This window comes from Papio anubis, chromosome 18, assembly GCF_008728515.1.
Source record: "Papio anubis isolate 15944 chromosome 18, Panubis1.0, whole genome shotgun sequence".
In the NCBI taxonomy this organism is placed as follows: Eukaryota; Metazoa; Chordata; class Mammalia; order Primates; family Cercopithecidae; genus Papio; species Papio anubis.
This window is the reverse complement of record NC_044993.1, coordinates 69,107,726-69,131,488: the sequence shown is the minus strand read 5'-3', so window position 1 is coordinate 69,131,488 and position 23,763 is coordinate 69,107,726. Positions and strand designations below refer to the sequence as shown.

The 23,763-nt window shown below is 47.8% G+C and overlaps 2 protein-coding genes across 12 annotated transcripts in view; one reads left to right on the top strand and one right to left on the bottom strand.

Moving 5' to 3' along the window:
- The window catches only part of GLYR1 (glyoxylate reductase 1 homolog), a 46,717-nt gene extending 24,713 nt beyond the window's left edge, over positions 1-22,004 (bottom strand). Inside the window, exons 1-6 of one of the 6 annotated variants that reach the window (XR_004179860.1) lie at positions 21,843-22,004; positions 20,788-20,824; positions 19,693-19,772; positions 9,880-10,018; positions 9,102-9,344; positions 647-733 (exon numbers count right to left, since the gene is read on the bottom strand). Coding sequence is in view for 4 of the 6 variants with exons in the window: in XM_031658502.1 (XP_031514362.1) it covers positions 647-733; positions 9,102-9,344; positions 9,880-10,018; positions 19,693-19,772; positions 20,788-20,824; positions 21,843-21,880 (624 nt within the window). In the remaining 2 variants the exon portion in view is untranslated. The remainder of the gene's footprint in view (positions 1-646; positions 734-9,101; positions 9,345-9,879; positions 10,019-19,692; positions 19,773-20,787; positions 20,825-21,842) is intronic. The other 5 variants (XR_004179861.1, XM_031658502.1, XM_003916492.5 and 2 more) reach the window with 5 other exon arrangements.
- Positions 22,005-22,096: 92 nt separating this feature from the next.
- UBN1 (ubinuclein 1) overlaps positions 22,097-23,763 on the top strand; it is a 36,081-nt gene continuing 34,414 nt past the window's right edge. For 3 of the 6 annotated variants that reach the window (XR_002519127.2, XM_009195935.4, XM_021931727.2), the window contains exon 1: positions 22,715-22,829. The gene's annotated coding sequence lies outside the window, so the exon portion shown is untranslated. Of the gene's footprint in view, positions 23,013-23,763 lie in introns of all 6 variants that reach the window. The other 3 variants (XM_003916491.5, XM_009195934.4, XM_003916490.5) reach the window with 2 other exon arrangements.

Sequence of the window (23,763 nt, the reverse complement as noted above, 5' to 3'; positions counted from 1 at the left end):
GATTCTGCCAGGTTGGTACGCACATTGTTCCAATGAGACTGTGGGAAAATATTAACAAGCATACTTGGGCTTTATAAATTCGGTACTTATCAGGCACAGCAGACTGAGTCACATCTATTCTGGAATTTCAGGGTTTTGGCCTACTTGTGTCTGGTACCAAGCCCTTGGGGATCTCATCTTACTGAGCATATTAAACAGAGTAGCCATGACAGTGGACCTTCATGGGCTTTCCATAATCATGCCCAGCAATAGGTGCAGCTGCACCAAGGATAACAGAACTAAACATTAAAATTGTATTTACGGACAATACGAGGGTAATGATAAAATATTAGGGGGGAAAACTTATGGAATGATCCCACTTTTGTGAAAAAGAGCCCTGCCCAAAATAACAAAAACCAGACATAAGTCTATAATCATCTAAATGAATGCTGAGTGGGCATCCCAGAGGACTGAAATCTGCCACCTCAAGCCTCACAGGGCTCACCCTAGAGGGAGATTTTTAATTTTTTATTTCATGGACTTCTGTACTGTTTTGTAATAAATTAAACCTCACACACAAGAAAAGGACAAAAAAAAAAAAAAAGAGGATCACACAGGAACCTCGCCCTAAGCTGCAGCTTGTCCTGCCTGCAGAAGAGCTCCTTACCTCGCTTGCGGTTGGCTGCCATTTAAACGCGGCCATCGGTCCGGCCATCATCCCCTTCACGGTACTAGACTCCGGGATGGTGAGATCCTACAGAGGGAGGGACAGGGCATTTTAAAATCATATTCAAACCCCAGTGAAATCCCTTGCAAGCTCCACGGTCTAAGTGAAAGTTCAAGCCAACCCCCAACCACTGTTCTGATGACTGACTGTCCCTCAGGAAAAACAAGCCAGTTCTTCCCATTAACACAAAGTGAGTCTTTCTTCTCAATTCTGGAAATAATGTGGGCTTATGTCTAAATTTCACAAAGATGGAGGTAATTAGAAAGCCCAAGTATGATCTGCAGTACTGTCTGCAAAGTTGCGGAGTAAATGCCATATAGTGAATACCAAACATTAAGAAACAGCAGTGGCGGCTGGGTGTGCTGGCTCACGCCTGTAATCCTAGCACTTTGGGAGGCTGAGGTGGGCAGATCACGAGGTCAAGAAATTGAGACCAGCCTGGCCAACATGGTGAAACCCCGTCTCTACCAAAAAAACCCAAAAAATTAGCCAGACATGGTGGCGGGCGCCTGTAATCCCAGCTACTTGGGAGGCTGAGGCAGGAGAATTGCTTGAACCCGGAAGGTGGAGGATGCAGTGAGCCGAGATCGTGCCACTGCACTCCAGCCTGGAGACACAGCAAGACTGCATCTCAAAAAACAAACAAACAAACAAACAAAAACAACAAAAAAACAAGAACCAGGAGTGGCTTCAGCAGAAGGAATCCACAATATTTCAAAAAAACAAATAAAACCACATGGGGCTGATGAGGTCTGCTCACATTTTACAGCTATTATGACAAAGGCTGAATTAAACTCCAGGGTAGCCGGAACCCAAGAGCCTGAACTCTCCTGAGACGGACACAGGAGAGGACGTAGAGGACGTGGTGAAACGAGCAGCTCCTCTTCACGTTCTTCCTGGGCAAAAAGAATTTCCAATTCTTTTTTTTTTTTTTTTTTTGAGACGGGAGTCTCGCTCTGTCTCCCAGGCTGGAGTGCAGAGGCGCAATCTCGGCTCACTGCAAGCTCCACCTCCCGGGTTCACGGCATTCTCCTGCCTCAGCCTCCCGTGTAGCTGGGACTACAGGCGCCCGCCCCCGCACCCGGCTAATTTTTTGTATTTTTAGTAGAGACAAGGTTTCACCATGTTAGCCAGGATGGTCTCGATCTCCTGACCTCGTGATCTGCCCGTCTCGGCCTCCCAAAGTGCTGGGATTACAGGCTTGAGCCACTGCGCCTGGCCCCCTCTTTCCAATTCTAACACTGGTCTGGTCCCTCTCGACTGCTCTGATGTTACCTTGCACTCCCTTTCCCCAGTCGCTCCCTTCCAGCCACAGTGGCCCTCCTGACACCTCCTGCCTAGACTACTCCTGAGGTTTTCTTAGTCTTAGAAAATGCCTCCTCCATTCTACTAGGCCGACATCTTTAGACCCCTCCTTGACCCCTCTTCTCTAATCACTGGCAATGAATGGGGCTTTATAGTTGGGGATCTGCCCAACCCCTTCTTCTCACCATCCAGGCTACCAATATCTAAGCTCAGGCCATTGCTGGCCACCTGGACAATTGCAAAAATAAATCTCCCGGCTTCCACTCACAGTCTAGTCTCTACACAGCAGCCAGTCATCTACCAAAAGGGCCAATCAGATCCATGACACTTCTCTGCCTAAAACTGGCTTCCAGTCTCACATAGTAAAGCCACGGGCTTCATGAGCATGGTCTACAGGGAGGGTCTTGCAAGTTCTGCCATCTCCCACCCATCCCACGCCAATCTCCAACCTCAAGTCCTATTTCTTCCTCCTGTCACTGCTCTCCAACTCATTAGCATCCTGCTGGCCTTCCACCCAGGCCCCAAACACACCAAGCATGTGCCTGCCCTGGCTCCCTTGTGCTACTGGGAACATTCTTCTGACAGTTATCTCCTTGGCTCAGGCTTGCTTTAGGACTCTGTTGAAATGTCACCTTATCAGAGTGGCTTCACCTGACCTCTCTGTATTTTTGCCCACAGAACATGATGCTGATGTGGATCATAATGAGAAAAAATGCTTTCATAGGGCTTACTACATGCTAGATGTCACTATAAGTGCTATTTTATATGTACGTTCTCATGTAATTCTCACCCCTTCATGAAACAGAACTACTATGATTTTTTTTTTTTTTTGAGACAGAGTCTTGCTCTATAGCCCGGGCTGGGGTGCAATGGCGTGATCTCAGCTCACTGCAAGCTCTGCCTCCTGCGTTCAAGCGGTTCTCCTGCCTCAGCCTCCTGAGTAGCTGGGACCACAGGCACATGCCACCACGCCCGGCTAATTTTTTGTGTGTTTACTAGAGACGGGGTTTCACCATGTTAGCCAGGATGGTCTCCTGACCTTGTGATCCGCCCCGTTGGCCTCCCAAAGTGCTGGGATTATAGGCGTGAGCCATTGCGCCCAGCACCATTATAATCTTCTTCTACAGAATACAAAACTAAGGCACACAGAGCTTAAGTAACCTTGCTTAAGGTCACCGAGTCAGTCACTGGTGTGGTAGATACAATTTATTTATTTGGAGGCATAGTCTAGCTCTGTCACCTAGGCTGGAGTGCAGGGACGCAATTAGGGCTCACCGCAGCCTCAACCACCTGGGGTGGGAAGAAGTGATCTTCCCACCTCAGCCTCCTGGGTAGCTGGGACTACAGGTGTGCGCCACCATGCCCGGCTAACTTTTTCTTTTTCTTTTTTGTAGATTTATTATTTATTTGCAATTATTCGTTTTTTGTAATTTTTAATTTTTTGTTTTTATAGGGTCTTGCTATGTTGGCCAGACTGGTCTCGTTATAACTTCTGGCCTCAAGTGATCCTCCTACCTCGGCCTTCCAAAGTACTGGATTATGCGAGTGAGCCACTGTGCCTAGCAGACTGACAGAATTTGGCTCCAGGGTCTGTCATATTAGAAGCACATCCTAGGAAAGCAAGAACTCTGCCAGTTTCGCCTACTCTACAACCCATGCTGGCATACAGTCCAGGTTCAATTGTTACTGAAGGAGCCTTGTCTGACTTTTATACTGCTTTCTCTCCAGGCATCTGGCCTATGGTAGAATTGCTCAGGAAACATTTGTTGAATTCAGAGGTTTCTGGGGGAAGAGAAAGGCCCAGCCCAGAGCTGCTCAAAAGAATATTCTGCAATGATACAGGGCGTGTCCTGTATCTGCACTGTGTGATAGAGCAGGCGCCAGTCAAGTGTCACTGTGGAGCATCTCACACGATAGGGTGATGGAGATGGAGAAGCTGCATTTTAACGTGTATTTAATTTAAATTTAAATGGCCAATTGTGGCTGGGGCAGCACAGCTGTCTGGGGAGGTGCAGCCCTAGGAATTGCCTAAGGACACAATGACCCAATGGGAACAAGGAGGAGGCAGCTTGTAACTCTCAGTTTGGCACTAAGGAAGGGCCCCAACTCCTAAACTTCTGCTCCTCGTTTGAGTGTGGGATTCTGGGAGAGTCACAGACCTGACAGTGCTACTTTGATCCAGGTGGGCTGTGCCCAGAGTTCATCCCCAGAAAGAGGGTGGGTGGGCGCTGCTGGGGTGCAGCACTTACACGCAGGTCCAGACACAAACCCAGCCTTTCCCTGCCTGCCTCCGCCATCAAGGTCAGCCTTTTCCATTAATCCTCACGGGGCAGGAGATTATGTCCCGGAATGGCACTCAGCTGGGCTTTGCCCAGTTATCAGCCTATGTGGCTGCTCAGTGTTTCTGAGAGGAGCTCGCCAGCCAGATGACAATTACTACAGCAACACACACACAAACACCTTCCTCTGAGACTACAGGATATATCACATTTAAAACGCACCAAAATTCCAAAGCCCAGGCACCGATTCCCTACCCGTCTGAAGGTGCTGAACTGAAACGGCTCTCCGTCCTGTACCACTTGCCAGCTCTGTCCCCTCCTGCTCATATGTCCTTTCACTATGGGCCAGGCCAAGCACAAAGAACAGGTAGGAAGGACACCTCGAAGGGTCAACAGCAGCTAGAGCTCCTGGACCACAGACACACCTGGTTTTATTATGCTTTGTTTTATTGTGCTTCATAGGTATTGCACTTTTTTTTTTTTTTAAACGAATTGAAGGTTTGTGGCAGCCCAGTATCAACCAAGTCTGTGGGGCCATTCTCCCAGCAGCAGGTGCTCACTTTGTGTCTCTGTCAGCATTTTTTTAAGCAATGAAGTATTTTTAACTTAAGGTATATACTTTTTTTTTTTGAGATGGAGTTTCTCTCTTGTTGCCCAGGCTGGAGTACGGTGGCGCGATCTCGGCTCACCGCAACCTCCGCCTCCCAGTTCAAGCAATTAATTCTCCTACCTCATCCTCCCAAATAGCTGGGATTATAGCTGGGATTACAGGCATGCACCATCATACCCAGCTAATTTTTTTTATTTTTAGTAGAGATGGGGTTTCTACATGTTGGCCAGGCTGGTCTTGAACTCCTGACCTCAGGTGATCCACCCATCTTGGCCTCCCAAAGTGCTGGGATTATAGGTGTGAGCCACTGCGCCTGGCTTTTTTTTTTTTTTTTTTTTTTTGAGATAGAGTCTCGCTCTGTCGCCCAAGCTGGAGTGCAGTGGCATGATCTCGGCTCACTACAAGCTCCGCCTCCTGGGTTCAACGCCATTCTCCTGCCTCAGCCTCCCAGGTAGCTGGGACTACAGGCGACCGCCACCACACCTGGCTAATTTTTTGTATTTTTAGTAGAGACAGGGTTTTACCATGTTAGCCAGGATGGTCTCAATCTCCTGACCTCATGATCCGCCCGCCTTGGCCTCCCAAAGTGCTGGGATTATAGGCGTGAGCCACTGCGCCCAGCCAAGGTATGTACATTTTTAAAAGACATATTGCTATTGTGCCACTTAATAGACTACAGTATAAATCTAACTTTTACATGCACTAGGAAACCAAGATGTTTGTGTGACCTGCAATGATCTGGAATCGAACCTGCAGTATCTCCAAGGTATGCTACACTACTCCCCAAATTAATAATTCAGACTCAAGGGCAGTCTGCTGTTTTACCGGGAGCTTGTGAGACGAGTCCCTGGAAGCCTGGGCAGTGGCCTCTGGGGTTCTCACTGCACAACTGGCTATTGTCGGTGAAACAAACCTAAAGAACTGATCAAATGCCTTGTACACGGGTACTGTTCTAAGTGCTGTGTCCACGTCAGTCATTTAACTCACACGGTGAACCTATGAGGCACATACTGTTATAATTCCTAACGATCAGATGAGGAAATTGAGGCAAAGATGCTTTGCTAAGTTCCTATACATGTGATTCAATCTCCGGGCCCTTGTCATAACCTCTCCTTCGTACTTCCCTTTATCCAATGAGAAGGTGTTTCTGTCCAGGGTGGCACAGGCGCTGGTGAAATGCAATGCTTCACATTCCAGACAATATCAATTTGGGAAATAGTGTAAAATCTGACAGCCCAGATTCCTTTTGGATTCCAGGAAATAAATTCAAAAGTCACATTACATTTTTTGTGGATCAATTTAGATCATGCTCCCTATAAAGTTCCCTCTGCACTGCAGCTGGCAGTTTTTCCAAACCTTAGGCTCACGGTATCCAGGGACAGCACCACTGCTCTTGCTCTCACCACTCACTTAGCCTTAGGTCATGTAACAGTGAGAAGGGCTGTCTCTCACCAGAGGCCTCACACTGGCAGCCCACAGATATGTTTCTGTGGACCCAAGACATATTTTTTAACTAAGCACATTTAAAATTGGGATATTTCACATAAAAACCTGTATTTCCAGCTTTTCTCTTTTTTTTGAGATAGGGTCTCACACTGTTGCTCAGGCTGGAGCGCAGTGGTGCAAGTGTAGGTTACTACAGCCTTGACCTCCTGGGCTCAAGTGATCCTCCCACCCCAGCTTCCCAAGTATCTGGGACTACAGGTGTGTACCACTATGCCCAGTTAGTACTTTTTGTTTCTTTCTTATTTTGTTGTTTTTTTGAGACAGGGTCTTGCTGTGTCACCAAGACTAAAGTGCAGTGGCATAATCTTGGCTCACTGTAACCTCCACCTCCTGGGTTCAAGTGATCTTCCCACCTCAGCTTTCTGAATAGGGGGCACTACAGGCACACACCACCAACTCCAGCTAATTTTTAATTCATTTATATATATATATATATTTTTTTTTTCCTGAGACGGAGTCTCGCTCTGTCGCCCAGGCTAGAGTGCAATGGCGCGATCTCGGCTCCCTGCAACCTCTGCCTCCCAGGGTCAAGCGATTCTTCTGCCTCAGCTTCCCGAGTAGCTGGGATTACAGGCATGTGCCACCATGCCTGGCTAATTTTTGTATTTTTAGTAGAGACGGGGTTTCTCCATGTTGGTCAGGCTGGTCTCGAAATCCCGACCTGAGGTGATTTGCCCGCCTCGGCCTCCCGAAGTGTTGGGATTACAGGCATGAGCCACCACGCCTAGCAAAAAAATATTTTAAAATAGAGATGGCGTCTCCCTATGTTGCCCAGGCTGGTCTAGAACTCCTGGGCTTAGGGGATCCTCCTGCCTTGGCCTCCCAAAGTGCTAGGATTACAGGTGTGAGCTGCCATGCCTGGCCAACTTTTTAGTTTTTGTAGAGCTCGTCTTGAACTCCTAAACTCAAGCAATCCGCTCACCTCAGCCTCCCAAGATGCTGGGATTACAGGCATAAGCCACCACACCTGGCCAATTTTATCTATTTATTTATTTACTTGTTGTAGGGAAAGGGTCTTACTATGTTGCTCAGCCTGGTCTCGAACTCCTGGGCTCATGTGATCTTCCTGCCTCAGCCTCCCAAAGTGCTATGATTGCAGGTGTGAGATACCACACCTGGTCTTTCCAGTTTCTCTTGAGAAAAAACAGACAACCTGGCAGAAGCTGGCTGGAACCCTGTGGAAGGAGCATGACCTCTCCAGACTCCCTGACCATGGCCAGCCCTGCTGCTCTGAGCACCAAGGCAGGTCAGCTGGGGTGCCCACCCGTGTCACTGCTTCTTAGGTCCAGTCAGCTACAGTTGCTTCTATTACCTGCCTGGGCTCACTGGTGTCTGAATTTTTGAGCCTTGATCCAAAGTCTAGTGTTTCATCATGGCCTTATCACCCAACTGTTTCTGCCAGCCATCTGGCTTCTTTTTCCTGCTGTTGGCAATCCTGCCACATTCCTGACACAGGCCCCTTCACTTTGAAATTCTTCTCTGTGGCCTTCTAAGACTGGCCCCAAATCTTGTCAGCAAGAAGGCAAGAGATGTATCCTGGCTGCTTTATCTCATCTTGCTAGCTCCTCCCACTCCTTCCTGCCCCGAGCACGGCATTCTTGTTGCAATGCAGGCTTCCGCCCTTCCCTCTTCTCCCTCTCTTCCTGAGACAAACCCCATCCCACTGCCTGGACTCAAATACCCTTTTACAAATTCACCTCCCGAATCTACATTTCTAGTCCTGAGGTCACACCAAGCTCCCAGGCTGTCTAGGCCTTGCCTCAAATTCTTGCCATTCCAAACTGGTACTCTTTCTCCACAAGCCACCTCTACATCCCAACTCCTCTAAGAAAGTGATCATCAGTTTCCCAGGAATGAAGCTGGAAATCCTCTTTTCCTTTTTCTCATTCATCCTCTATATACCCAGTTACAGAATCTTAAGAACTCTTCCTCTGAAGTGCCTCTCACCTATTTGCTTGCAACATTTGCAATTACCCCCTTATGAATGCACACCTAGCCTCAGCCTTCTAATTGGCTCTGAGACTTTCCCCTCTGGACTCTGTGACTACTGGAGCACACACGGGAAGCACACACTGCCACCGGCTCAATCACCTTCACAGGCCCCCACTGACTCCAAGACGCTTTAGTACCATGCTGCTTCAGTAGATCTTCAGGCCCTCCAAGATCTAGGGACAAGCTTCCTTTTTCTCTGCTCTCCTTACTATCCTCTCCCTGTTCGAGAGTATCTCCACCAGCACTGAGCCTCACACGGGCTGTGCCCTCCACCTCTGGAATGCCTTCCCTTTTTTCTTGCTAAGCCCTTCCCAGGGCCAGCCCTTGTGCACCGGCTCAAGTGGACTGCTCTCCTACCTCATGCTCCTATTTCACACCTGCATCCAGGCCGTGTCTCTCACCTGGAATATGGGATTCTTTTTTATTTTTTAAAATAAGAGTCAGGGTCTTAATCTATCACCCAAGCTAGAGTGCAGTGGTGCAATCGGCTCAATGCAGCCTTGAGCTCCAAGTCTCAAGCCATCTTCCTGCCTCAGCCTCCTGAGTTGCTGGGATAAGGCAGGAGCCACCGCACCTGCCCTGCAGGATTCTTGAGCACAGAATTCTGCTCCCACTCCGTGAGCGGAGGCATACTGTAGAGCTTAACTCGACCTTATACTAAAAGGACATCACTAATCCCGGAAGCTGCAGAGAGAAAACAAACCTTCTCATCCTTTGGGGGCCGACCCCGCTTCCGGGGACTTTGCTCTTGGGCTCTTTTCAGAGGGGATTTGGAGCCTCTCTCTGAAGAGCCTGAAGACACCCTCTTCTTTCCTTCTCCCATGTTCTTCTTCACCTTCCCTTCAGACAGGCTAAGTTTGCGCTTCTCATCACCTGAGTTTGGCCTACTTCTCTCCTCACTGGAATTACGTCGATTCTTGTCATCAGCAGAATTGTGGGATGACGTCTGAAAGTTTAATAATAATAATGATAACTACCACCACAGCTGCTGTCGCCATCACCACCACCATTTACAGGTGCCACGTGCTGCTACAGGCACTCTGTGTGGTCTCCTCACAGTGACCCTAGAATAGATTCTGCTGTCATCCCCAGACATTGGGAGAAGCAGATTGAAAGTCATTTTCCCTAGGTCCCAAAACTAGGAGATGGGACTTAAATGCAGGCAGTATATATATTTCAAAGGCTACGCTCCTAATCTGTGTGCTATGAAAGGAAGAAATGGCCTGTGCTAGACTCAAATGCTAGATATTTCTCCTGGGTCCAAGCAATTTACCTAAAAGCAACAACCTACTCCAGAAAGGTTAGCCGCATGGAGTTTCAAGCTGATAAGCAAAATGCTGACACCTTAGAACTGAAGTAGCTTTCTCCAGTGGCATTTCAGAAGAACAAAGGTTTGGGCTTGGGTGACATTTAATCTGTTAGTTGCTACGCAAAAATCACCAGTCTGGCGTTGGTAGAAAGTGAACATTGTTGTCTCTCACCTGGTCTTTCCCTTTGGCTCTCCTGAGGAACTCTTCCACGGCATCTACCGCTTGCTGGAATCGTTTACCCTTGTTAATTTTTATCATTTCCTCTTTATGAGCATGATATGGCTTTAGCTGTTCCACTTTGATCCAGGCACTAGCAGAAAACAAAAACAGAAAGGGTATGATCCATATTGCATATGCCATAAAGTATCAACAACCTCACTACGGCACGGTTTAAATATCCATTTGGTTTAACTGGACTTTGCAACAGGCCTCACCATTTTTTTCAAAACATGCTATCAACCATCTCAGAGTCTCATGCCTAAAGTATATTTTCTTGAAACAAGTCAAGCAGAACCACCACCACCACCACTGCAGCAACCACAAATTAAATTCCTCCAGAGAAAGCACTGTGTTGCACATTACTTATTTCCACAGTTGTCTATCAGCTTCCAATGCCCAACCACATATACCCTGCCACTTGCTCAGGGCAGAAAGAAATCTGGAGACCCTTTCCCATTCTCACCAGGCAGCACAAATGGCCACACACGGATCCCTGGGAATCAGGGTACCTGGAAACGTGATAGACGACAGCAGCATTACTATGCAGGAAAATGCTTGCTGCTTGTCAACAATCGGAACCAGATTTATGATCTGTTGATCGACAGAGAATCAGGGATGTTACAGAGCTGAAGAAATGCAACATCTTCTAAAATTTGTGGCTCTTATGGATATTCACAGCCACTGAGCCTATATTTGTTCATAAATGATGGTAACCATGGCTACTAAACCACACAAAACACGGAACACATGGTTTGGAATAAGGGCAGCAGTTACAAAAGGAGACATTTAAAAACGAGATGGCATGCTGTTTTATGATGTCTCAAAAAAAAGAAACAGAACAAGATTCTTGAGATTAAAGGTAGAAGAACACACATCTTTGATACTTAATTTTTAATTTCAACCATCAATGCTGGTGGTTGAAATTAACAGGATTTGACAGGAAAGTAGTCAGCTGTCAATTCTGGGGTACCTGGCCTGTCACACTAACCTGAACAAATCTGCTGCAGCTGGCTTTCTACGTTTCCCTCAATGACATGCAGCTTATAGAATCCAAGCACAAAATAATTTTATAGGCTTGACAAAGTATCAGTTAATTTACATGTTTTAGCCTGTGATACTCACAGCTTTCACAGCATAACCTTCAGAAAAAGTGGGTCAGGTTAAGGATACAGAAACCGACCTATCTCATGAACTTCAGGTTGTTTTCCTTATAGAAAGCTAGAGAATATTCACTAACAGCGTCAGTGTTAACCTTTGCACATAAAAATAATGTTACTAACCCTCCACCAGCTACCTGGACTTTGAGTGTGGTGCTGGTAGTTGTGATGATGGGGTCTGTGCAAAAACAGAGCCCTGGGATCATCAGCCTGCAGATGACAGGCACTGAACCACTATCAGGCATGCCAACATGGCTAAGTGAGACGATGAATGGAGATACAGAAGCTGGTCTCCCTGGCACAGCTCCAACTAGAGGAGTTAGGCAAATTCCTTCCTTTTTTTTTTTTTTTTTTTGAGACGGAGTCTCACTCTTGTTGCCCAGGCTAGAGTGCAATGGCGCAATCTCGGCTCACTGCAACCTTGCCTCCCGAGTTCAAGCGATTTTCCTGCCTCAGCCTCCCAAGTGCTGGGATTACAAGGCATGCACCACCACGGCTGGCTAATTTTATATTTTTAGTAGAGACAGGGTTTCTCCATGTTGGTTAGGCTGGTCGCAAACTCCTGACCTCAGGTGATCTGCCTGCCTCAGCTTCCCAAAGTGCTGGGATTCCAGGAGTGAGCCACCGCGCCTGGCCTTTTTTTTTTTTTTTTTGGAGGGGAGACAGAGTCTTGCTTTGTCACCCAGGATGGAGTGCAGTGGCACGATCTTAGCTCACTGTAATCTCTGCCTCCCAGGTTCAAGCAACTCTCCTGCCTCAATTTTCCGAGTTGCTGAGACTACAGGTATGTACCACCACACCCAGCTAATCTTTGTATTTCTAGTAGAGACGGGGTTTCCCTGTGTTGGCCAGACTGGTCTTGAACTTCTGGCCTCCAGTGATCCGCCCGCTTTGGCCTCCCAAAGTGCTGAGATTACAGGCGTGAGCCAGCAAATTACTTTCTAGTAACCAACTCATCTTAAAGTTTGAAATTCAACATGAGAGTGCCAATGAGTCCAATCTGCCAGGAGGATAAGTGGAAGGAGATTTTGACCTCAGATTTTCTGGCAAGTATATCCCTGAACTCACTCCCTTCCCTCTCCTTATGGGGATGCTAATGACAGGCCAGAGCAATCAGACACAAAGTCAGACCCAGCCCCAAAAGCCAGTGAAGCTACCATACTAACCCGTGGGTCTGAGATGACACAACCAGTATCAGGGGTAAAGCTTAAGGAGTTGTGACTAGCCTCTTCCTCCTAGGAGCTTCTGTTCAGAAGCTGAGAACCATACAAGTTCCCAATATAGGACCAACAAAGTGATTTTTATGGAGCCCCTTGAGATGGGACAACAGACTCCAAGACTCGCTAATCCCATCCATGCCATCCTGCTACCTCCATCTCCAACCCCCACTCCCCAGCCTCACAAGAACCTGATTCTGAGAGAATGGAAAGGTGAGGATGTCGTGAAGTGCCAAGAAATCAACCCATTTTTTGTTGAAGCATCTTACAAGGTTTACTGATTTCTGCTAGAAGGAACTGTACAGTCAAAATTCCACTCACTTTAAAGCGTTTCAGATACTGAAATTTTCCTCTTTACAACCATCTTCAAAACATTAAAATGGCTAAATGAACTGACAGTGTGAATAGGATGGTAAATCCAAGAAATGTTAATCTATTTAAGGAATCAACTTATTGCTGGAGAAGCATCCTGTTACATCAGAAAACAGCCATAAAAAACCAGCTTGGCTGGGCACAGTGGCTAACACCTGTAATCCCAGCACTTTGGGAGGCAGAGGCAGGTAGACCGTGGTAGTAATTGCCTGAAAACAGCTAAGGTCATTACAAAGAAGGAAAGGGAATGTCTCATAAGATATCTGGCTACGTGGAGATGATCAAGATAAAAAGCAATGCATGCTTTGTGCCACCATTCGTGCAAAGATAAGGAAAACGGACTGACCATGCACTGTTATCTCTGGAGGGACACAACATCAGAAACTGGTCTAACTGGGTGTCTGTGGGATGGGGATGAATGCAACTGTTTCAGTGTTGACAGGTTTTTTGTTTTTTTTTTTTTGAATGGTGAACGCATATTATCTTGAAAAAACCGAATCAATACAAAAGGCCTCTGCCATAGAACACAGGCTATTCCGACTGCCCAGAGGGTTTCCTCCATGACTTCCTGGTTTGTAGGTTTGCTCTGGTGGGTTGCTCCTGCCTGGCTGCTGGCGTAACTGCACCTGTAACACAGCCAATTTACCCTGGTGACCTGACACACTTCCTATAAAAAGTCTCTTCATCTGTGAATACAGAACTGCCACTAAGCCACTCTCAGATTATTCCAACCAAAATGAATTAAAATCTGGTATTTTCAAAAACTTCCACATTTCTGATTTGCTTTCCTCTTAAATGAAAATCATACATGTAGGGCCAGGTGCGGCGGCCCACACCTGTAATCCCAACACTTTCGGAGACCAAGGCAGGTGGATCACTTGAGGCCAGGAGTTCAAGACCAGCCTAGCCAACATGGCGAAATCCCATCTCTACCAGAAAACACAAAAGTTAGCTAGGTGTGGTAGCACGTCTGTAATCCCAGCTACTCAGGAGGCTGAAGCAGGAATTGCTTGAACCCAGGAGGTGTAGGTTGTAGCGAGTGGAGATCTTGCCACTGCACTCTAGCATGGGTGACAAAGCAATACTTGATTTAAAAAAAAAAAAAAAAAAGAAAACCATACATGTAGATACCGTATATTAAAGATGTCAGCTTATGACTAATCTTGAACCCCCTTACATTTGTTTCAGCCTTTGCATAGACAGGTGACATGGGCTGAAGCCTTGAAGCTAAAAGAAAGAGAAAAGGAGAAAGGGCGGGGAGAAGACGGGGGACGGAGGCAGACAGACAGAGAAAAAGAACACACACACACACACACATACACACAAGCATAGAGTCTAAAGGTGAGAACAAGCCGCGCATGGTAGCTCACACCTGTAATTCCAGCACTTTGGGAGGCCGAGGTCAAGAGATCAAGACCATTCTGGCCAACACGGTGAAACCCTGTCTCTACTAAAAATACAAAAATTAACTAGGTGTGGTGGCGTGCGCCTTGTAATCCTAGCTACTCGGGACGCTGAGGCAGAACAATCGCTTCAACCCAGGAGGTGGAGGTTGCAGTGAGCAGAGATCGTGCCACTGCATTCCAGCCTGGCGACAGAGCGAGACTCTGCCTCAAAAAAATAAAAATAAAAATAAGAATAAAAATACAAGTGACAACAAAGATGGGGCCAGAAGGTGTGGGTTCTCCATTTGCATTTGGTGAATACTTCGTAAACAATTTCTATGCATGATTTAAAAAAAAAAATCCTAGGAGCTTCTGGTCAGAAGCTGAGGACCACACAAGTTCCCAATATAGGACCAACCAGGTGACTTTTTTGGAGCCTCTTGAGATGGGACAACAGACTCCCAAGACAAAAGGGGCTGAAGATTACTGAGGTGTTCCAGGTTAAGTTCTTCAGAAGTAAAAGCACCAGAAAAAAACACACACAAATCAGGTGCAGGTGAAAGGAAAAAGGGATGCTTCCAAGCTGCTATGTTAATTATTAACCACAAATTCTTCCAAAACAGCTACTTTCAGTACTGACTCAGACACCTCACATCCAGTGAGACCTGTCCACTTTAGATGTGGCTTGATGGAAAAAGTACCACTGGTCTTTCAGTTTCCTCATCTGTGAAAAAATAAAACCAGAAAGATGACCCTGTGCACTTCCTGAAAGGGCTGCTGTGAGGACTGGAGGTGAAGACTGCCATGGAAACTCGCGGGTAGGTACTTGCAGTCTCTCCATTGTTTGTCCACAATCTGTTGAAATGGTTGGTTTCTGGTGGCTTCTGAGCACTTGTAATTTAAATGAACACTCCCTCCATTCCACTGTCATTTACAGCCACTGATGAAACTTTTCTTTCTTTTTTTTTGAGATGGAGTCTCGCTCTGTTGCCCAGGCTGCAGTGCAGTGGCACAATCTCAGCTCACTGCAAGCTCTGCCTCCTGGGTTCATGCCATTCTCCTGCCTCAGCCTCCCAAGTAGCTGGGACTACAGGCGCCCGCCACCACACCCGGCTAATTTTTTTTTGTATTTTTAGTAGAGACGGGGTTTTACAGCGTTAGCCAGGATGGTCTCGATCTCCTGACCTCGTGATCTGCCCACCTCAGCCTCCCAAAGTGCTGGGATTACAGGCGTGAGCCGCTGCGCCCGGCCTCTTTTTTTTTTCAGACGGAGTCTCACTCTGTTGCCCAGGCTGCAGTGCAGTGGCGCGATCTTGGCTTACTGCAAGCTCTGCCTCTGGGGTTCACCTCTGAGGTGAGGCGCAGTCCAGCTTCTACAGGAGCCACTTATGACTTTGTCTTCACAAGTTCTCATCCCTAAAAAATCCCCTTGCAATACCTGTCTACACCACCTCTTAAACGCCCATTTCATCCAGTGCTCCTCACACTGGTCCTAACGCAGTCACGCCACAATCTACTTGCAGTGCCCATCGCCAAAATCCTCCAGGCCATTGGCTGTTTCCTACATCCTGATCCTGTGCTTCCTTCAGTCTTTGCTTCTCCACATTTAAGAGTCCTGCTCTTTTGTCTGACTCAGTTCCCTTTTCGGGATCTTGGCCAGTTCTAACAGATCCCTTTGGAAGCATGATCTGAAGTACACATAGTATTCCTGATGAGGCACAGTACAATTTCACATCAAGGTGGAATCATACATGATTTTGTACTCAAAGCCTTTTTGGTAAAAAGAGCATACCTGGCTGACATCCTTTAGGAACTTCCAACTCTCACATTCCTTTCTTTTCAAACACACACACACGCACGCGCTCTCTCTCTCTCTCTCACACACACACACACGCTCGCTCTCTCTCTCTCTCTGTGTCTCATAGTGAGAGTCTCCATCTCTCTGTTTTCCATACTTAAAGGCATCCTGGCCCAATGTCTGCTAATACCTGCTGTATGGCAAGCCACATTCTACACAAGTGATACTACTTTTCCTTCCTAACCATGAGGTAGGGGGTATCATCCCCTTATGTGGAGGACACAGAGGCTCAGAAAGGTGAAATAGCTTGCCCAGATCAGGGAACAAGGTGGAACTGGTACCTGAATGCACATTAGGCCGGTAACCAATCCAGAGCTCTTTCCCCCAAAGTAATCTGCTGTCAGCAGCCAATCTGGAGATCTTACCTTAATAGAAAAACACATTAACCCACCCCAGCACTGATCACTAAGGAAGTGTTCCTCCTTTAGAGAAGTACTGTACATCTTTCCCCTTCATTTCCTTACTCTAAGTTCACTGTCTACCCAAAAAAGATAACACTAGTACCACAGCGACTTCATTTTTATAGTTTTTTACAATGTCTAACTCTATCCAAGGAGTTTAAAAGGTTAAGAATATTGCATTTAGCAGTTGCTTTGTATCACACTTGTTTACAACCATTCAAAGAACCTTAGTCAGTTAGAAATTATATCATCACCACCACCACTATAAGGCTATTTTTGTCTTCAGCAAGCACATCACCACTGGCTTCACCTGTTTGCCTGGTTAAGCTCTGAAATTAACTCAACTCCAATTTTCTGTGTCCTATTTCTAGCACTTGTTATAAACAAGGATCACAGCTTATTACTCTAGCCTTTTAGCATTTAAAAAAAATATATATATATATATACACACACATACACACATCGGGGCTCGGCGCTGTAGCTCACGCCCGTAATCCCAGTACTTTGGGAGGCCACAGTGGGAGGATCACTTGAGCCCAAGAGTTTGAGACCTGCCTGGGAAAGACGGTGAGAACCTGTCTCTCCAAAAAAAAAAAAAAAAAAAAAGTAAAAAATGTAGCAGGGCATAGTGGTGCACACCAGTGGTCCCAGCTACTCGGACTGCTGAGGCAGGAGGATTGCCTTAGCCTGGGAAGTCAAGGATGCAGTGAGCCATGTCTGTGCTACTGCACTCCAGCCTGTCTCAAAAAAAAAACAAAAACTAAAAACAACAAACAAACAAAAAAATAAGGAAACAATAGCTTTCAGGCTAGGCTCCCTGTAATGAGACTGAGTTCCCATTTTTGTTTCAGACTTGTGTAATTATTTGTTTAGCTAATGAAGTTTGAGCCAACCATACTGCCTCTGTTATTCCTAAGCACAACTTACCTCAGGCAGGGAGCCTCTCCCTTTCCATAACACCCAGCTGAATGCCAATTGTTCACAGCATCTCCACTGCCTGAAATGCCCCTACAGTCCTCGTCCATCCGGATTCTACGTATCTTCCAGAGCTGGATTCAAATCCCATCTCTTCAGTCAGTCTTCTTGGATCTCATGGCTCTCCACTGATCTCTCCCTCTTCTAGAATTCTTTTTCTTTTTGAGACAGGGTCTAGCTCTGTCACCCAGACTGGAGTGCAATGTTGTGATCATGGCTCACTGCAGTTTTGACCTCCTGGGCTCAAGCAATCCTCCTGCCTTAGCCTTCTGCATACCTGGGACTACACTAGTGTGCCACCATGCCTGGCTATTAAAAAAGAAAAAAAAAATTTTTTTTTTTTTTCCTAAGCAGAGACAAGGTCTTGCTATGTTGCCCAGGCTGGTCTCCAGCTCCTGGGCTCTAGCAATCCTCCTGTGGTGGCCTCCCAAAGTGCTGGGATTACAGGCATGAGCCACTGTGCCCAGCCTAGAATAAATAATTATCTGCCATCATTCATTCTGCACATAATCTTTTTTTTTTTTTTTTTTTTTGAGACGGAGTCTCGCTCTGTCACCCATGCTGGAGTGCAGTGTCCCGATCCATCTCTGCTTCCTGGGTTCAAGTGATTCTCGAGCCTCAGCCTCCGAAGTAGCTGGGATTACAGGCACACACCACCACTCCTAGCTAATTTTTGTATTCTCTGTAGAAACGGGGTTTTGCTATGTTGGCCAGGATGGTCTCGAACTCATGATCTCCAGTGATCCACCCACCTTGGCCTCCCAAAGTACTGGGATTACAGTCCTGAGGCACCATGCCCGGCCAAATCTTCTTTTTTAAATCCATGGAATTATAAGAACATTCCCTCTTCCAGAAGCTCTGGCTCCACAGCTTCAGGCCAGCGATCTCCTTGAAATACTGCCAACACAGGCTGCTAAGCTGGCTTGTGATAGAGAACTGGGGCTGGCTACATCTGTAAATATGAAACCAGGAAGAGCACTCTGACATATAAACTCCTGGATGAGTGAAGAATACTGTTTATAATATGTTGCTTTCTAAGAAGAAATACTTTAACCATCAGAATTAAATTTACCAGAGAAGCCAGAGACTTTTTTTTAAGTCTAATACTGTATTTTCCTGTAAGAATAACAGAAATACAACTACTTAAAGAAATCAAATCGGCTGGACACGGTGGCTCTCGCCTGTAATCCCAGAACTTTGGGAGGCCGGGGGTCGGGGGGGCAGATGACTTGAGGTCAGGCAGGAGTTTGAGACCAGCCTGGCCAATGTGGTGAAACACTGTCTCTACTAAAAATACAAAAAAATTAGCCAGGCGCGGTGGTGTGCGCCTGTAGTCCCAGCTACTCGGGAGGCTTAGGCACGAGAATTGCTTGAACCCGAGAGGTGGAGGTTGCAGTGAGCTGAGATCACGCCATTCCACTCCAGCCTGGGTGACAGAGTGAAACTCCATCTCAAAAAAAAAGGTCAAACCATCTAGCTAGACTCAGGTAAGCAACTTGACATAGTGATCAGAAAGCTAAACAAATCACTAGTAACTCAAGTTAATGCACGTTCTTCCCCTCACTACAACATGCTATATGGTCAAAGAGTCTCAGATTAATGGTCCTGGTTTCCCTAACTTAGGACAGATCCAGCAAAAAGGCCTACTATAATAATGTCAGAACAAATCACTTAGTTTTACAAATGAGAACAGGATTGAACAATTACTTTTATTAAGGTAAATACAATTTTAGTTTTCATTGTATACCTCAAGCATGAACCACAATGATATATAGCATTAAAAGAGAACTGAACATGGCTTTCATAAAAATAACTGCCAGCTGGGCGTGGTGGTTCATGCCTATAATCCAGCACTTTGGGAGGCCAAGGCAGGTGGATTGCTTGAGTCCAGGAGTTCCACATCATCCTGGGCAACACAGTAAAACCCCCTCTACAAAAAATCAGCTGGGCATGGTGGTGCACACTTGTGGTCCCAGCTATTCGGGAGGCTGAGGTGAGAGGACTGCTTGAGCTGGGGAGGCAGAGGTTGTGCTGAGCTGAGACTGTGCCTCTGCACTCCAGGTTGGGTGACACAGTAAGTCCCTGTCTCAAAAACAAAAAGGAACTGCCTTTGGAGCTGGGTAAAGAAACATGTGAGAAACTACTTCGATGTGATTATTACATTTAGAAGGTAAATGAACCTAGTTCTTGCCTGACTTAGTTATAGGCCTAGGACAGTTGTCTAGGGCAATTTCTGCAAGAAATTGCACCTTTATTTAGGTATGAAGCCAGAGTGAGATGCCAGTATTATATATTATAAGAAGACTGAACTAAGGATCCTTAGAATATTTTCAAAGCAGCTCAGACTCCAGGTAACCCAGAAAGAAAGGTAAAGGGAGACTCCTGGTGAATACTACTCACTGATCTTCTGTTCCAAAAAATTTCACAAAGAAGCATTTCTTTCCACGAGGTTTCTTCAAGTCCTTTGGTGGATTAACAATCTGGAGGATAAAAGGGGGAAAAAGGTTGGCTGGCAACGCACAGCCCACTCTCTAGTGGCTCCACATTGCTCTACACAGCTCTATGTTGGGAAGAAAAAAGTAAATTAAAATGACTTACAGATAAATGTATTTATACACAAAACAGAACCCAAGGCCTAGTACTTGTCTAAATCTCCCATTTTTCTAGAGATTTGTGGAAATGTGTAGATATTCTACAAGTTCCCAATATTTAACATGTAGCACAGTGCTCAGCAGACACAATATCCCTTTCACTGTAGAGGCCCTGTTTTACAAGCAGTTAAAACTAAGATCAACAACATCTCCTGCCCCCCCACCAACCTGTCCCGCCCCAATGTGACCCCATCATTACTGAAAAAAAGCAGAGGACACTCTTTGAAATACTTCCTGTGCAGGAAGAGTTGAGACAGGACATAGTGAAAACAAAGGACAACTGAGGCACAGAAAACACCATATTGCAAAGAGACCATCTAAAGACACTTCCTGGGCTCCAAGCAAGAATATAAAAACACAACATTTGGAAAGCAATGATGGATCACCTCATGCAAAATCTGGAATGCCAACTTCTGCAAAGAGGCACTGGAGTAGCACATATGGTAACATGGAAAGAAGATTTAAACTTAGTTGGGACAAAAATACTTTGGCTTTTCACTAACCTACATTTAGACTTCTCTTCCTGGATAATTTATATTTTCCTCTCCTTTTGTTACATTTAAGCATAAAGCTAAATTCAGATTAGAATTATTTCCGGGGTTAAAAAAGAAACTTCATAAACCTCCTCTAAATCAAGAAATAAGCGTTTAGAGCAGATTTAATGATCTGGAATATACTGCATTGCCTTTTAAAAAATAACTGATACTAGGAGAAAAAAAATTCTAAGTGCCATCTGAATGGGCCCAGTTTAACTCAATACTAGAAACTGAGAGGAATGCATCTTACATTCTCCACCTCCTCAAACCCAACTTCAGATATCTTCCTTTAGTAGCAAGACACTCACCTTTCCTGGCCAAGGAGGATACCGGCCGAGTTTCCCCCTAGAGAAAACACACAGAGTTAACACTCGACCTGGAAAAGTCAGCCTATCTCCTTCAACCCACTCAGTACGCAATTTATTTTCCGAAATCTCTGCTGGCATCCTCAAGTGCCGGAACAAAAGCTTCCACAGCTGGGCCCAAGACCCTCAGAAGCAAAATGCAAAATTGTATACTTATGTGCACAACGTGTAACCATTCTTCTGTTGACAAGGAATACAAAACAACACAACTGTCAAAAGTCACTTGTCTGGAGCTTCTTAATGACGGAGGTGGGAGGACAGCTTCCTCTGTAAACACAGACTTTCCCTCCCTAAGTCTGGTTTAATTCAACAGGAGACCTGCCTGGCTTTGACAAATGCTAATGGAAGCCTTCCTCTGGGTGGAGAAACAAGCTATGCAGCTCGAGGGAGGCGGCGACAATCAGCCTTGGTTCGGGCGGTTGTCTGGGACAGAGAAGCAGAACGCGGGAGGCACCCAAGCCTGCACTGGTCACTGCCAAGCCATTGGTTGTAAAGAACTACCCCTCCGTTTCTTCGCGGGGCAACGCGAGAAGTCCGGTTTAGACAATCCCAGCTGAGCCGCCCGCACAGGTCGGCTGCATCGCAACCTGGGCTTTGACCGAATGGCACCGGCGAGATGGACTCGCAGGTCCGGTCCCCGACGCTTCTGCTTTCTGGGAAGCACCAGCAAGACCCCGGGAACCCGTCGTCCAAGGAAGCCTCGCAGCACTGGCGGGTCCTTTCACAGGGGCCGCCAGTATCTGGGCCCCGAGTGCAGAACCCTCCCGGGCGGCCTCGGGGATCAAAGCCGGTGCCCGCCGTGGCCACCCTCGGCCTCGGTCCCCCGGGACTGGACTGCCCCTTCCGCCCGGCGCCGCTGGGAAGCGCCGGCACCTTCTCTTCCCCTCTCTCCGCGACCTGGAGCGCACAGAAAGGCAGCTCCGGGGCCGGCAGCGAACCCCGCACCCTGGCGGGCAGCTCCCCGGCGCGTCTCGGTTGGCCCGGCCGCCCGGACTCACCACACCAAGTCGCCGAGCCGCAGACTCACAGCCGCCATCTTACAACCCAACCACCGCCGACGCACGGGCCGCCGGGAACAAGCAGGTCGCCTCGGCGCCGCCCATTGGAGTGGGTTCGACCACGTGATGGGGGCCGGCTGTCATCGGCCACGCCGCTGCTCTGACGTCACCGCGCCTGTCGGGGATCATTGGCTGGCCGACCGGCACGTGACGCGAGCGCCGCGGTCTCCGCGCGCCGGAGCGCAGAGACTCCCGGCTCTTTCCCCCTCCCTCCGGCTCGTGACAACGAAGCGTCCGCGGTCTGAGGCGGCGGCGGCGGCGGCGACGGTGCGACCGGCTGAGCGCGAGAGGGAGCCGGCCTCGCGGCCCGCCCCGCCCCCGGGCCTTGGACTCCGCGCTCCTCCCCTCTCGGCGCTTCCGTTGAGGCCGTTGGTCCTGCGCGGGCCCCGGGGCCATTCCCGAGCCCGAGGCGCTGGTCGGCCCCGTCGCTGCGCCCGTGAGCTGCCGTGACGGAGCTCAGCGCGGCCTGGAACTCAGCTTCCGCCGGGTCTGGGCTCCGGCGCCCGGCTACTCTTCTTGGCCGCAGACCGGGAGGCCCTGGTGTCCGCGCCTGTCTGCCTCTACCGCCCGTGTTCTTTGGAGCGCTCCTCCAGACGGCCGCTTTCGGAGGCGCCGTCTGAGCGCGTGGTCCCGCGCCGCAAGTTCTCCCGGGGCGCCCGGAGGCTGCTCCCCCGACCCCTTGGTGTCCTCAGAGTGGCTGTACGGACGTCGAGTTGGCATTTCTTCGCTTCCTCCTGGGCCGGCGCGCGGCGCGGCACACCAGGCTCCCCTGGGCGCGGGGACCCGGTCATGGGCCGAGGCGCGGGCCGCCCGCCCGCAGGGAGCCACGGCTCGGGAGCCGACCGCTAGCTGCGCCGCCGCCCGGGGACCGGCATGAGGACCGCCGCGGGGGGACGTCTGCGGCCCGCGTCGGCTCTGGGGACAAAGGTGCGTGTCTTTGTCGGGTCCGGGCTCTCCCGTTAGCCTTGCCGTAGTTTGGCACTTCTGAAAAAGTTGTGACAACAGGAAGACAGATGCCGGGCGTAGTTTGGACACTTGAAAACTGAACCATGAAGTGGGAAGTGTTAGCTGCGGTTGAGCGCAGCGCCGGCCCAAACTTCAACAGACCAGGTAGAAACACAGTTTTGCAAAAGATCCCAGACCTGATCACAGACTCCACAGTGTCAAGGAATGACTTAGACTTGGTGTCGGGCTCTTGTTGAGTTCCAGCCTGCTGGAAAAGGTGGCGGGTCCCCACGCGTTTCCCCAAGGCATTTTGGTGGTTAGAGGTTTCGGTTGCAAGTCGGTGTTTAGCGTACTGGGTCGTCCCGCAGCCTGATTTTTTTTGGGAGATCAGTTTCCCTGAAGTACCAAGAATTAACTTCATGAACTGTCATTTTACTGTGTGTGTATTTTTAAGACAAAATGATCTTGAAAGCGTATTTAAGATACTAGGGAATAATTTGATAAAAATAACATGTTCCTGTTTAAAAATTCTTACTTTGTAAGGAATTGAAGGATGTTTTAATAACTTAATTGAAAATATGAATCTTGGCTGGGCATGGTGGCATAAGCCTGTAATCCCAGCGTTTTGGGAGGACCAGGCGGGGGGACCACCTGAGATCAGCAGTTCAGAGACCAGCCTGGCCAACACGGTCAATCCCGTCTCTACTAAAAATACAAAATTAGCTGGGCGTGGTGGTACATGTCTGTAGTCCCAGCTACTCGGAAGGCTGAGACAGGAGAATCGCTTAAGCCGGGAAGCGGAGGTTGCAGTGAGCTCAGATTATGTCACTACACTCCAGCCTGGCGACAGAGCGAGTTTTGTCCCCCCACGAAAAAAAAAAATCTTTAATCAACATTGCACCAAAACCTAGAGGCA